The 13,711-nt window shown below is 41.6% G+C and overlaps 1 protein-coding gene across 3 annotated transcripts in view; it reads right to left on the bottom strand.

The window, feature by feature from the left end:
* Positions 1 to 5,419, bottom strand: part of LOC132526222 (RAC-gamma serine/threonine-protein kinase-like) — a 61,874-nt gene extending 56,455 nt beyond the window's left edge. For 2 of the 3 annotated variants that reach the window (XR_009542497.1, XR_009542498.1), the window contains exon 1: positions 4,717 to 5,419. Coding sequence is in view for 1 of the 3 variants with exons in the window: in XM_060160196.1 (XP_060016179.1) it covers positions 3,246 to 3,325; positions 4,717 to 4,903 (267 nt within the window). In the remaining 2 variants the exon portion in view is untranslated. Of the gene's footprint in view, positions 1 to 2,945; positions 3,326 to 4,716 lie in introns of those variants that run through there. The other variant, XM_060160196.1, reaches the window with a different exon arrangement.
* Positions 5,420 to 13,711: the final 8,292 nt, after the last annotated feature.

Raw genomic sequence — 13,711 nt, 5'->3', positions numbered from 1 at the left:
AGTGTGGCTAAACTGAGGGAACTAGTGGTAGAAAATGATGCTGGAGAGGAAGCCAGATCATGTAGACGTTGTAGGATATGACGCAAGTTTTGGACTTTACTCCAAGTGGGATTAAAAGCCCGTCAGAGTTCTAAGCAGAAAAATTCCATGATAAGATTTACATTTAAAAGATCACACTAATGTGATGCACTGTTTGAATATACCTGCCAAAATCAGGGGTCTGCAGACTTCTCCAGGAAAGGATAAATCAGTAAATATTTTAGGCCTTGCAGGCCACACAGTCTCTGTCACAACTATTCAACTTTGCCACAGTAGGGCAAAAGCAGCCAGACAATTTGTAAACAAATGGGCGTGGCTGTGTTCCAATAAAAATTTATTTATAAAAACAGGAGATCAGGTCAGAGTTTACCAGCCTGGCTCCAGACCTAATTTCGGGTTTACGGGAAATATAGGCACATGGGAACAAAGTAAAAAGCACCTAATAGGAGTGTGCGACTTTCTCTAAGAGAGCTAGCCTGGCTCATAAAAAAAAAAAAAAAATCAATGTCCTGGAAGGAAAAAAAAGACAAAAGGGCTGAGTTAGATTAAAATAGGCCAAAGAGACAACATGTATCTTGAATGAATCCTGGTTTGAAACATAGCATTTTGAGGACAACTGGGTACATTCAAGTATGGCGTGGATATGGAGAGGATATTAGTAAATCTGGAGTGTAAACGATCATCTCAGGTGTGATAATGACGCCATGATTCTGTAGGTGAAAATCCTTATCTTAGGAAATGGCTGCTGAAGTGTTAGTGAGGAAAGTGTAGAAAGTATGAACAGAAATTCAAGAGTCAGCATAAAATACAGCCAGATGAGGCAAACACGGCAGATGCTGAGTTGCTGTACAGGGGATCTGGACGTCATTCATTAGGCTATTATTTCAACTTTTCTGTAGTCTGAAACAGGGTGGAGGGGGTAGAGGAATCTCTCTAGCTGCCCTGGGGAGCACCGTCGGTGGAAGGCAGGAGAGGCCACTGGGAGCCCAGTGAGCAGGCCGCTGCATCATCTAGGCAAGGACCTGTCACCAGCGTGGCCTCTGACTGTCCTTCATCCCCACCCCGACTCCCTACCTCTCCCCAGGATCAGAAGCAGCCTACTGCGTCAGGCCTACGTGGGGCAGGGCAGAGAGGACAGCCAAGAGAGCAGAATGGCCTCTCTCTTGCTGGATTTCTGGCTCACACCTCCCCTTGGGTAAAGGTCAGAAATCTGGAGTTTGGTCTCAGATCAGACCCAGGGGCAGATTTCTCTCCAGTGGCAGAGGAGTTGCCCTACCCCCCCTACCCCCCCCCAAGTCTTAGGAAAGAGATTCTTCTCCACACTGAAGGGCATGGTATCTTACTATAATGGAAACCAGAGCAGGTCTCGTCCCTATTAAAAAGCTTTGCCGACTCCCCACTGCTCCTTTTCCAGGCTTGCAAGCTGTGTGCCAGGTACTGCTGAATCCAGGATTTCCTGTTGATTACCTCCCTGAATCTTTTAGCAATCCTGTGACGAACCCCAGTTGATTCATGGTTTGCCAAGCCCCGTGGAGATCTCCATCTAGAATCCAGGCCCTGGCTGAGCTCTCCAGTTTCAAGGCTTCCACTTCCCTTCTTCCAAGATTCCTGGCCCTTTCATTCATTGGTGATGCAGAACACTCTGTGGTCCTGGGAAGATGAACTCTCTCAATTCTTGGGCTTTGAATATGCTGGTCCCTTTTCCCGGAGTCACTTTCTCTTTCCTATCTCTGTGGTCAACTCCTACCCAGTCTTCAAAACTCAGCCCAACACCCAGGTCCTATGCACTTACAGGTCTCAGTTTGCTTTCACTGGCAGTCCATGTTTTGGCCCCCAGTTTTCAGCTGAGTAACACCTAGCTAGCTTGAGATGGTAATTCTGTTTCCCTTGGTGGGGCAAGTATATTTTCAACCTTAGGAAGGTAGGTAACCATAATTACAGTATAGATTGTGGCAACACATTTTGTGATATTGTTTTGTATATGGTCTAGAAATGTATTGTTCAAGAGGGCAGCCACTAGCCTTATGTGGCTGTTTAAATGTAAATTAATTAAATAAAATAAAAATTCCATTTCTCAGTCATACTAGCCACATTTCAAATGTTCCACAAGCACATGTGACTAGTGGCTACCCTTTTAGACACCACGGATATTAAACATTACTATAATGGTAGAAAGTTCTCTTGGATGGCACTGTTTTAGGGTTCTCCAGCAGGTCAGATGAATCCTCGTCTCACAGACAAGCTAAAGGAGTGTTTCTCAAAGTCAGGTCCAAAGGGACAAAGTGGGGAAAAAATATTCACCACTCATTACAAAGGGTTAAGCTCCCTAATATATAAAGAGCTTTCAAAAATAAATAAGAAAAAGACCAACTACCCAATAGAAAAATAGACAAAGGATATGAACAGACAGTATGGAAACTGATATGGCCTTTGAACATATGAAAAGACACTCAACCTCACCCACAGAAAGAAAAGCCAAAACTACCCTGAGGTGCCATTTCCCACTGATCAGATTGGTAAAAAAAATCCAACATTTGAAAACAAGGCTGTGAGAACGCTCTTAGCCATGGCCTAATAGAGCCATTGCTCAAAATTACAAATGCATATTCTCTGTGACCCAGAAATCCTACATCTAAGAACTCATCTTACAGATTTACTTGCACATATGTCAAATGAAATAAGCACAAGGTATTGGGTTGGGCAAAAAGCTCATTTGGTTTTTCCATAAGATGGCTCTAGTAGTGCTTAGTTGTCTTTAATGTCATTTGAAACAATTTTGTTAGATTGTATTGTGACAGCTGTCATATCAGTGTGCATTTTTAAAAATACTTATCAAAATTGGTGAATTTTTGTGTGGCCATTTTAATATTGAAGATGGAAGGAAAAAAGCAACATTTTTGGCATATCATGCTTTATTATTTCAAGAAAGGTAAAAACGCAACTGAAACACAAAAAAAGATTTTTGCAGCATATGGAGAACGTGCTGTGACTGACAGAACATGTCAAAAGTGGTTTGCAAAGTTTCGTGCTGGAGATTTCTTGCTGGACGACGCTCCACGCAAGGTCGGGTAGACAAGTTGAAGTTGATAGCAATCAAATCGAGACACTAATTGAAAACAATCAAAGTTATACCAGGCGGGAGATAGCCGACAAACTCAAAATATCCAAATCAAGAGTTGAAAATCATTTGCACCAGTTTGGTTATGTTAATCACTTTGATGTTCGGGTTCCACATAAGTTAAGCGAAAAAAACCTTCTCGACCATATTTCCACACGCTATTCTCTACTGAAATGTAATGAAAACATTCTGTTTTTAGAACAAGCTGTGAGAACGGAAGAGATCATGGGGCAAGTGAAATGAATCACCACCAACCACACCAAAGGCCAGTCTTCATCCAAAGAAGGTGGTTATGTATATGGTGGGATTGGAAGGGAGTCCTCTATTATGAGCTCCTTCTGGAAAACCAAACGATTAATTCCAACAAGTACTGCTCCCAATTAGACCAACTGAAAGCAGCACTTGAAGAAAAGCATCTGGAACGAGTCAACAGAAAACGCATAATCTTTCATCAGGATACCGCAAGACCACATGTTTCTTTGATGATCAGGCAAAAACTGTTACAGCTTGGCTGGGAAGTTCTGATTCATCTGCCATATTCACCAGACATAACAACACCTTCGGATTTTTATTTATTTCGGTCTTTATAAAATTCTCTTAATGTAAAAAATTTCAATTCCCTGGAAGACTGTAAAAGGCACCTGGAATAGTTCTTTGCTCAAAAAGATAAATTTTGGGAAGATGGAATTATGAAGTTGCCTGAAAAATGGCAGAAGGTAGTGGAACAAAATAGTGAATATGTTGTTCAGTAAAATAATTGGTGAAAATGAAAAATGTGTCTTTAATTTTTACTTAAAAACCAAAGGTACTTTTTGGCCAACCCAATACTTCACTGTGGCATTGTTTGGAAACAACCCCAGTCACCATTAATAAAGAACTGCTAAACAAACTTAGGGGCATACATGTGCAGCTATTAAAAAAAAAAAATGTAGCAGCAATTCTCTATATATGGAAGCAGAAAGATTCCTCTAGATAACTTAAGTGAAAAAAGCAAGCTCAGAACAGTTTGCATACAATGCCACCCTTTGTGTAAAAAGATAAAACAAGGAGAGTAGAACCCAAAAGGATCTGAATGGATCTGTCCATGTGTGAAGAAGCTCTTCCCAGACACAGAAGAACAGCAGTTAACTCGGGGGTGAGAGCATATGAGGCAGCAATGAGAGCAAAGCTTTCACCAGACACTGCGTCTTACAATTTGTTTTGACCTAAGTGATTCTACATCATCTCTTCTAATTATTAAATAATCTTTTAAAAACTGATTCTCTGGGCAACCTGTCTCAAAATCAATGAAGATGCTCATTAAAAATGCAGCCCCCGACCCTCCGCAGATCTCCAGACAGGCAGAGGCCCAGCCCCAGTACTGTCAACAAGCCCCGCCCAGGATTCCCATGAACCCGCCTGTCTGAGGACGCAGAACCGGGTCAGTGGACTGGGAAGCCCTGCTCTTCCCAGCTCGCGGAAGGGCTGAGACGGTAAACTCCTAATCTGTCCATCTGCGGCCCTTCTCACCCTGGGCTTGGAAGCTCTCAAAGGGCGGCCTCGAGGAGGCCCAGACTCACCTCCCTCTGGCGAGTCCACGTAGATGGTCCTCTGGATGACTGTGGTCCACTGCAGGCAGCGTATGACAAAAGGGTTGGGCACCGTCTCCTGGTCTTCATCAGGGACTTTCTGCGACAAAGAAGTTGTTGAGAGGGGGCAGGGCCTGGTCGGGGGCTCCGGCGCTCCTTCCATCCAGCGAGGAGCCATCACTCCAGGTCTTTATGGATTCACTGCGCTCGTGGAAACAACCTTCTTTCACGACACACACCTAGTCCACGGTGGCAGTGGGACATGTTGTCACCTAGCTTGGGGCAGCTCAGGGCAGCCGGACCTGCAGAAGGCTTGGTGGAGAGAGCACAGTCTGTCGCCCGAGGCTGCCCAGAATACCCGGCTGGGATCTACTCCCGCCGGCACCGCTACCGCCACCCTGCGCTCGCTCCAGCTCTTCGTGTTTCCAGACGCACTGCCCACTCCTGTCCAGGCCCCGGGCTCCAGCACCTTCTTAACACCATAACGTAGAAATAAATAGACTGGACTTCCTATTCTCATTGTGGATGAAGAAACAGAATTTTCTCAGGAAAATTACAGAGACTTGCCCAAGATCACAGGCTAATTTAAAGCAGAATTTTGCTTAAGCATTTAAGGCAGGATTCTTCTGAGAAGCAGAATCCAAGATTGCTAGTTTCTGACGCTGTGAGGCTTTCCTGTGCACTAAGCAACCTGCAGTCTTCCCGTACTTCAGTTAGGGCGGGGCTGCAGACTCCGCTGGAGCAGCCAACCCAGATGTATCCACAGCGAAGAACAGGACAGAGGGTTTGCGCATGCGCCACCCCAGATTCCAGAGTAGATTTCTGGTTGGCGGGATTTCAAACATCTTACCTACCGTTGATGTATACCCTTTCATTTATTCATCCGTTCATCCGTTCATCCATTCATCATCATCATCATCCTCGCTACTAATATTGACCATCTATGTTGTGCTGGGATATGAAGTTATAAAGTCAACCAAGAGTTTCTGCTTTTAAGGATCTCAGAGTACAAAGGAAGAGATATATAAACAAATATTTGTATTATAAAATGGGGGATCTACTGGGATTCTGAAAGTACTGGGCCTTAAAGATGGACACCGTGCAGAGTTTGTATTGCCCCCCACCCCAACCCTCCCTGCCCCCAGCCAGCGATGCCAGACACGGAGACAACAGTCTTTTGCAGGGAGAAAAAGTCTTCATTGCAGGGCGGCCACGCAAGGAGACAGGAAGCAGAACTCTGAAATCTGTCTCCCAGATGGCAAGGTGAGGTGGATATTTAAAGATTGGGCTCTGGGGCCGTGAAGAAAAAGGGAGGGTGCTGTGCTTACAAAGGCCAAGGAAGTGCCAAGTTCCTATGCACAGGCCCAAGCAGGCTTCCTGCCTCTGCATGTGCAGATGCCAGGGAGTTGGTAGGAAGCAAGAGGTGGCAATTTGGGCTGTGATATTGTTACTGATCAGGGTTCTTGGCCTCCTTAATCAATAGAAATTGATCAGACGCCAGACAAGAAATTCAGGCAAGACTTTATTGGGGCCCCTGCGGCAGCAGAGGGGGAGCCAGAGCAAACAACAGGTTCTCGCACTTGCTTGCCTGCTTGTGGTGGGGGGAGGGGAGGGCCGAGAGCTGGTTCCTTATATGGGGTTAGGGTAGGGGTGTGTTCAGGGGTCGGGCTGGAGGGGTGGCCTAGGTGTTTTGCCCACCTCTTAGGTGGTGTTTTGTGCTTTGAGCACTCTCAGTACCCTGCTTTTGCTCCCTGCTCTTCAGAAGTGGCTGTTGGTGTTTTTTGGTCTTTTTGTATCTTGTTGTCCATAATTTGGCCCAGCTGCACATGCACAAAGGATATAATTATTATTGTCTCACATGCTTGGTGAGACAAAGCTTAGTACTACTAGGAACTAAAACATTCTCATAATTAGAACTTGCTCATCAAGTTTAGTCCCTTACAGTTTCTTTGTATTTTGTTGCTTGAGGAGACGCTTGTCCAGGTGCAAGCACAGCTGCAAAGTATCCCACGTCCCAGGCCCTAGGTCCCAGCCTGTCTCAATATCAAAGGGTCACCAATCGGACAAGCAGGTTTATTCTGCCCAAAGTTTGATCAGCCATCTTGGCTCCAGCTGGTTTCAGCCAGTCTTGTTGTGTTAGACGCAGAGGGGATTTCAACAAGTTGTTTCTTTATCTGCTGTTCTGTAAGACAAGCTCAAGAATTTGTGTTCGTTACCAATTTTTTTCTTTTAACCCTATGGGGCAGGCTCTCACTTGTGGGGAGGGTGAGTGTGATGTAGGGAAGGCTTTAAGGGGGAGAGGTCACCTGAAGAATATGTAATTTGGGATGAGGAAGAAGAAAGGATTTTTCAGAGGGGAGGCATGTAGGAAGGCACAGAGTTACTGAACATGCTGGTGTATTTGGAAAAATGCATGTGTATCCAAATGACTGGAATATAAAGTGTGAGGAAAGAAGTGTAGATGTCGAATTATATATAGGATAAACAACAAGGTCCTACTGTATAGCACAGGGAACAATATTCAATATATTGTGATAAACCATAATGGAAAAGAATATGAAAAAGTGTCTGTATGTGTATAACTGAGTCATTTTGCTGTACAGAGGTTGGCACAGCATTGTAAATCAACTATAACTCAATTAAAAAAAAAAAAAGAAGTGTAGAAGTCGAGGTGGAGAAGGGTAGGGGAGAGAGAGTTCACTGCCAGAACAGATCTCATAGCAAGAGGGAACCCAGGAGGAGGAGAGCTGATTTTAGAAAGTAGGAAATATGGCAATATTTCTGTGTGTGTGTGTGTGTGTGTGTGTGTGTGTGTGTGTGTGTGTGTGTGATGTTAGAGCACTAGATTCTGAGAACGGAAATAGAGGGAAGAAAAAAGGGTCTCAGACTTATCTGGAGTAGAAAGATAAGTTGCTGGGTTTTTCAAGTTTCTTAGATCCTTTTACACTAACTGCTCTCCTGTCTCTTTAATGCTCTTCCTTTAAAGAAAGTTTTAAAGCAATGTCACTCCATAGGGAAAACAAAACAAGGGAAAGAAGTATATATGTCACTGCCACTGATCAGTACACGTCACTGATGATCTTGTTCTATGATTACTTTTCAGGTAACAAGTTTGTGTATTTTTTTTCCTGTCTTGTTTTTATATCTGTTGCTAGAAAATTCAAAGCGAGAGAAAAGAATCCTCAATAATCTACCACTATGAGAGCAACTAATCACTTGCTTCCAAAAAAAAAAAAAAAAGGGGGAAGAGGTAGGGTACAGAGGACCTAGAAGAAATCAGTGGGATCAACCGCTCACCCTTCTGTTTGTCCACTCTCTGTCTCATTGTGGGTCTTCTCAAGGTCCTTTAGAGTGGATATAACTCATAATGGGTGTGATATTACTATTAATTTTTAGGCAATGATTTTACCATATGGAACTCCCTTCTTTACTTGACGTTCTTAAAGGAGAAGCTAACTGGTCAGATTTCAGTGAATCCTTTAAATAAGCAGGGGGTGCACTGCAGCAGTGCTGCCTCTCCAGGGTTCACCTTCCACCTTGTCATCACAGGTAGGGGGGCCTGCTCTTCACTGGCTTAGGTCCCCATGTAGGGACATCAGAAACCCAGGCTTTATTCTTATAAGCTTCATTACTTCTAAAACCTACTTATCAAAACAAGGCTATAATTATTATTGTCTCACATGCTTGGTGAGACAAAGCTTAGTAATACTAGGAACTAAAACATTCTTATAATTAGAACTCGCTGATCAGAATGAGTTTATTATGTTTACCTTCTTATTCTAGTATATGCCATGCATCAAAAACTTGACATTAGGGCTTCCCTGGTGGCTCAGTGGTTGAGAGTCCGCCTGCCGATGCAGGGGACACGGGTTCGTGCCCCGGTTCCGGGAAGATCCCACATGCCGCGGAGCGGCTGGGCCCGTGAGCCATGGCCGCTGAGCCTGCACGTCCAGAGCCTGTTCTCCACAATGGGAGAGGCCACAACAGTGAGAGGCCTGCGTACCGCAAAAAAAAAAACCCAAAAAACAAAAAAGAAACTTGACTTCGTTCTCTTTTCTTTATCTCTGAAATGGAAATATATACAAGAAATTTTCAAAAGGAATTAGTATAGATTTATATCATACTTTAAAGAAGTTATTATACAATAAGCATTTTTCATGCTTTTATCTATAAAGATATAGGGGAGATATATATATATATATTTATTTATATATATATCCCTTCATAATTTACTCTATTTACTACTGTTTTCCACTATATGTACTTTATTTGGCTTTTAACTTTTCACTATTATAAATAAACCTTTATATGCAAGTAGCTTTTTCCATGGTTAATTTTCTTAGCTTTGAGTCCAAGGAAACAAATAATGAACCTAAGTATGTAGTAGTTAGGAGCACAGGTTTTGGAGCCAAACAGACCAAATGCCAAATTCCAACTCTGACATTTACCTGTGACACAATTTATTTTTATTGTTGTCTTGGCATTTTCTTCTGAAATATTGGGGTAATGCTACTTAACTCACAAATTTGGTTGTGATAAGCAAAATAATGCTTCTCTATAGCAGTTGAAACAGTGCCTGGAATAAGTAAGTGCTTTGTTATTGTCTACATTTTAATTAGTGTCTACTAGATTACAAAAATGTTTCTCAAATGTTTTTAGTAATATGGAATGACACTAACAAAGTGTGAGAGCACCAACCTGCTTTGCATATTTTTCTCTCTGTAAATGTTATAGGAAGTTTCTAATTTACTTTTTACTTTCAATTTACAAATCTAAGAAATGAAGATACCAGAGCCTAATTAATCCTTACATTTGGAGTTATGAAGCATCTCTAATTAGAGTAACCATTACACATTATGTGTAAATATTTAACTGACACAAAAGCTCTCTGTCGGAAGACCTGATCTCTTCCATTATAGAGATAAAAAGATATTCTCACTTTCGTTTTTCTTTAATTGTAAACATATCAGAGAGGAATGAAGCAGCATAGAAATAGCAACCTTTTTTTTTATATGCCAGAATTTTTGCTAGACATTTGAATCATATTTTTCCTAATGCCATAATGATCCCTATTGTATTATTTACATTTCTCAGATCACTGTATGTAATTGTGATTTATTTGCCACGTTCCCTTCTAGGACAAACGCATGATAGAATGAGGACGACTGTGGGAAAAGGGATAGGACTGAAGGGGCAGAGAAGCTACCAGTGATAACCTGTGATGATCAGTTCTGTCCTGTAATCATCTTATCCCAAAGCCCCATAACTTCTTGTTCTGATTGTGCCCATTAGGCAAAACAGCCTGCACCATTTTCCCCCATGGAAACAGTGGGCAGGAAACTTGCCTCTGAGACCACACAGTCTGTCATTGGAAAAGCTACAGGCAGTCCTTTCCACTCACTCTGCCCGAACCCCTTCCCAGAGTTGAGGCAGAACAGTGACATAAGGTCCCTTAAATTATCCAGTAGAAAGAAGCCTAGATACCTTTGTTCTAATGCACACCGTTGCAGGCACTGACTATGAAGCTCACTTCCTTTGGCTAAAAGTATGTGACTCCGGAGCACAAGCTAATTAGTGTTATGCCAATATTGCTTTTCTTTGCCACTGAGGAGATTGATTAGGTATGTATCCTGTTTTTATTTAAGCTGTACAGCTTTTCCATTCATAACTCTAGGGGAAAACCATTGCTGTAGCAAATGCAAAGACCCAGGGCAATGCAGACTCTGGGTGCTGATTTGGGGTTTCTACTGCTGTTACCAGCCAGAGCCAGAACCGAGCTCAAGGTCAGCCACTCATCGCTCAAAAGTCAATGTTTGAGAGACAAGGGTTGGTGGAAAAAGAAAGATGCTTTCTTCAGGAAGCCGCCAACCTGGGATGATGGCAGACTGTTGTCGCCCAAAGCATCTTCCTCTTGTTGGTTAGAGGGAAAGGGTTGTATAGGGAAAAGCCAGGAAGTTTCAGGGGTGTGCAGGCAGGGGCCATGTGCAGAACAGCACAGTCAGCTCCGACAGTCATTTTGAAACTGGTCATGTGGTGGTCTGGTCAGCGTCATCTTGATTGTTTAAAGCACAGTTAGTCTTCAACTCCAGGGTCTCCTTTTTCCCATTTCCTTGAGGCCAGTTCCTGGAATTGTGCAAGCCATAGATTCAGTACTGCTCAAGATGCAGCAGCTTACATTATGGCTATAGTCTGGTCATCTGGCCAGCTTTTTCCCTCTGGTGGTGGTTATAGTATCTGCAAAACAACTCAGGAATGTGTATTGGACACTGTTATCTATGTCCTTCAGGGAGGAACTACAGATTCTGTGACTCTACTGTCCTAACCATTAATTGCTTGAGCCTTTTGTGACTCGGGGTGCCTGGGAGGCTGCAGCTTTTCTACAAACAAGAGGCAGGGAACACAGAAGGGCTTTCGTAACTGGGAGGACCTCACAGGGTTCTGCTCGGTTTCACTAATGTGAATGTGTGACCTAGGTTGGTTCTTTCCCTGATTGGCTCCCAGATTCCTCCTCTGTGAAAATGAAGGGGTTGGTTCCTTGCTTTCCTTGGTCCATTCCAGTGTAAGCATCCTATGGACTAAAGTGTTTAGTAATGGGCAGGAGATGACCATAGATTTTATGGGGCTCCACCTAGTGGCTCTGCCCCATATTGCAGCTCTAAGTTCTACCCGGTTTTCTTAGGTCTTCAGTGAGGTGCCTCAGATAGTTCTGGTTTGCCCATCACACAGTATGTTCGTAATTAGTAGAACAGGGGAGAATGGAGCAGAGTGGTAAGAAGGGGAGAAGGAAAAATACTTATTTTGACTCTCACATTTAGTAAAACCTCAAATTTAGATCAAATTTAGACTTTGCTATTATCTGTAATCGAGATAATATAGACAGCTATTGAGTCTGTGAATGCATATGTTTAAGCATTCATTAATTAAATGTAAACATTAAAATGTGATTCAATTTTTGAAGCCATGTATCAGTATCATCATTTAAAATAATTAGAACCGCAGCCTCAAATAATGGAAGAAGTTTAAACTCTTCTTACTTCCGAGAAATTTCATATGTAGAGAACACAGTCACTGCATGCCAAGCAAAGTTCTGCTGTGGTAGATTCCTTGAGAGAAAAGTTCTTAGGGGAGGTAAGAAATGCATGTAAAAATAATTAGTCCTATAAAATAATGAAGATGTTTTCACTGAGCACCTCTTCTGTCATTATGTTGAACACGGGGCCTAGAAAGAGGCAGGAGACATGGTTCCTAATATCCTCAAGAGATTGATAGTTCATTAGGAGAGGCAGATGCTTATAAACATATTCACAATATTATATATAAGTATATAAGCTATAATAGAGAGTTTTTTTGGTTTTTTTTAGTAACTACAGTGGTAATACAACAGAGACATCTATTTTGTTGGGAGAGTTAAGGAATGCTTCATGGAATCAAAGGCGCAGAATATTGTAGAAGAATAGAATAGAAAAAATCCTTCACAGAATAGAAGCTGGTGCTTAAAGGATAATTCAGTATTTTCAAATAGGATGGGAGGAGCTCTTCAGAGAAATTGAAGAGCATATAATGGTGCATGTTAAGTGGAAAATGATTCACAGCACTGATGTCAAATGTGTAAGTGTTTAGAGACTGAGGAAAGTAAATTTATCTTTTTCCTGTTCTATTTGCTTGGACAGAAGCCCTGCCCCTACATGCATTTTTTTTTTTTCTGAAAGGACTGAAATCAGCATAGTCATGACTACAATGTATGTTTGAAATGAGTGTTGACATGTTTGCAAAGAATATAGGCTTCTGAGGCTACAGACCTTGCTTTGGGTCCTAGCTCTGTGCCTTCTAGCTAATTAAACACAGGCAGCTGTTTAGCTCTTTGAGATTCCTTTACTCCTTTGAAAACGTGAGAAATAATAACAATCACTACATAGAATTGTTATGAAGATTAAATGTGAGCACAAATAATATCAGGAACGAAAGTGAGGCATTATCAGAGATGAGAGAAATTAAAATGACAGAATAATGAAATACATTTGCTAACAAATAGTGAAATTTTGATAAAATGAGTAAGTTATTTTATTTTTTAAAAAGTTTTATTTATTTATTTATTATTTATTTGGTTGCCCCAGATCTTAGTTTGTGGCAGGCTGGCTCCTTAGTCACAGCTTGCCAGCTCCTTAGTTGTGGCACACGAACTCTCAGTTGCAGCATGCACATGGGATCTAGTTCCCTGACCAGGGCTGAAACCCGGGCCCCCTGCACTGGAAGCTTGGAGTCTTAACTGCTGTGCCACCAGGGAAGTCCCAAGAGTAAGTTACTTTAAAATGCAATTTATTGTAACACACACAGATGTATTATAAAAATTGAATAGTCCTATATCTAGTAAAGAGATGTGTCTCAAAATAAAAACCATCCCACAAAGGAAACTCCAGGCACAGATAAGTTTAGTGGTGAATTATTCCAAACATTTAAGCAAAAAAATAACACCAACCTCTGCTAAATTTTATTAGAGAATAGAAAAAAAGGGAACACTTCCAATTTTACTAGGCCAGTATAATCTTGATAACAAAACCTGATACAGACATTATAAGAAAGAAATAGTACAGGTTAATATCGCTCATAAACATAGATGCAAAAATCCTAAATTGTATTAGCTGATAACTGAATCAAGTGAGATTAAGGTGGGTTTATTTCAGATTGTTTCAATATTCAAAAATCAATATAATTCACTATATTTAGAAAATAAAGGAGAAAATTATATGATAATCTCAATAGTTGCAGACAAAAGCATGGATACCTCTCAACATCCATTCATGTTATAAACGTGTAGCATACTAGAAATAGAAAGAAACTTCTTTAATATGTTAAAGAACATCTACCAAACCTTCACTGTATACTTCACAATTAATGGTAAAATCTTTGAAGTTTGCACCATGAGATCAGGAACAAGATTAAGATGCCCACTATCACCTTTTTTAACAATATACTGGAGATCCAATTA

The sequence above is a fragment of the Lagenorhynchus albirostris genome, chromosome 9, assembly GCF_949774975.1.
Source record: "Lagenorhynchus albirostris chromosome 9, mLagAlb1.1, whole genome shotgun sequence".
Lineage (NCBI taxonomy): Eukaryota > Metazoa > Chordata > Mammalia > Artiodactyla > Delphinidae > Lagenorhynchus > Lagenorhynchus albirostris.
Note: the sequence above shows the minus strand (reverse complement) of the source record. Positions and strands in the feature narration are given on the sequence as shown.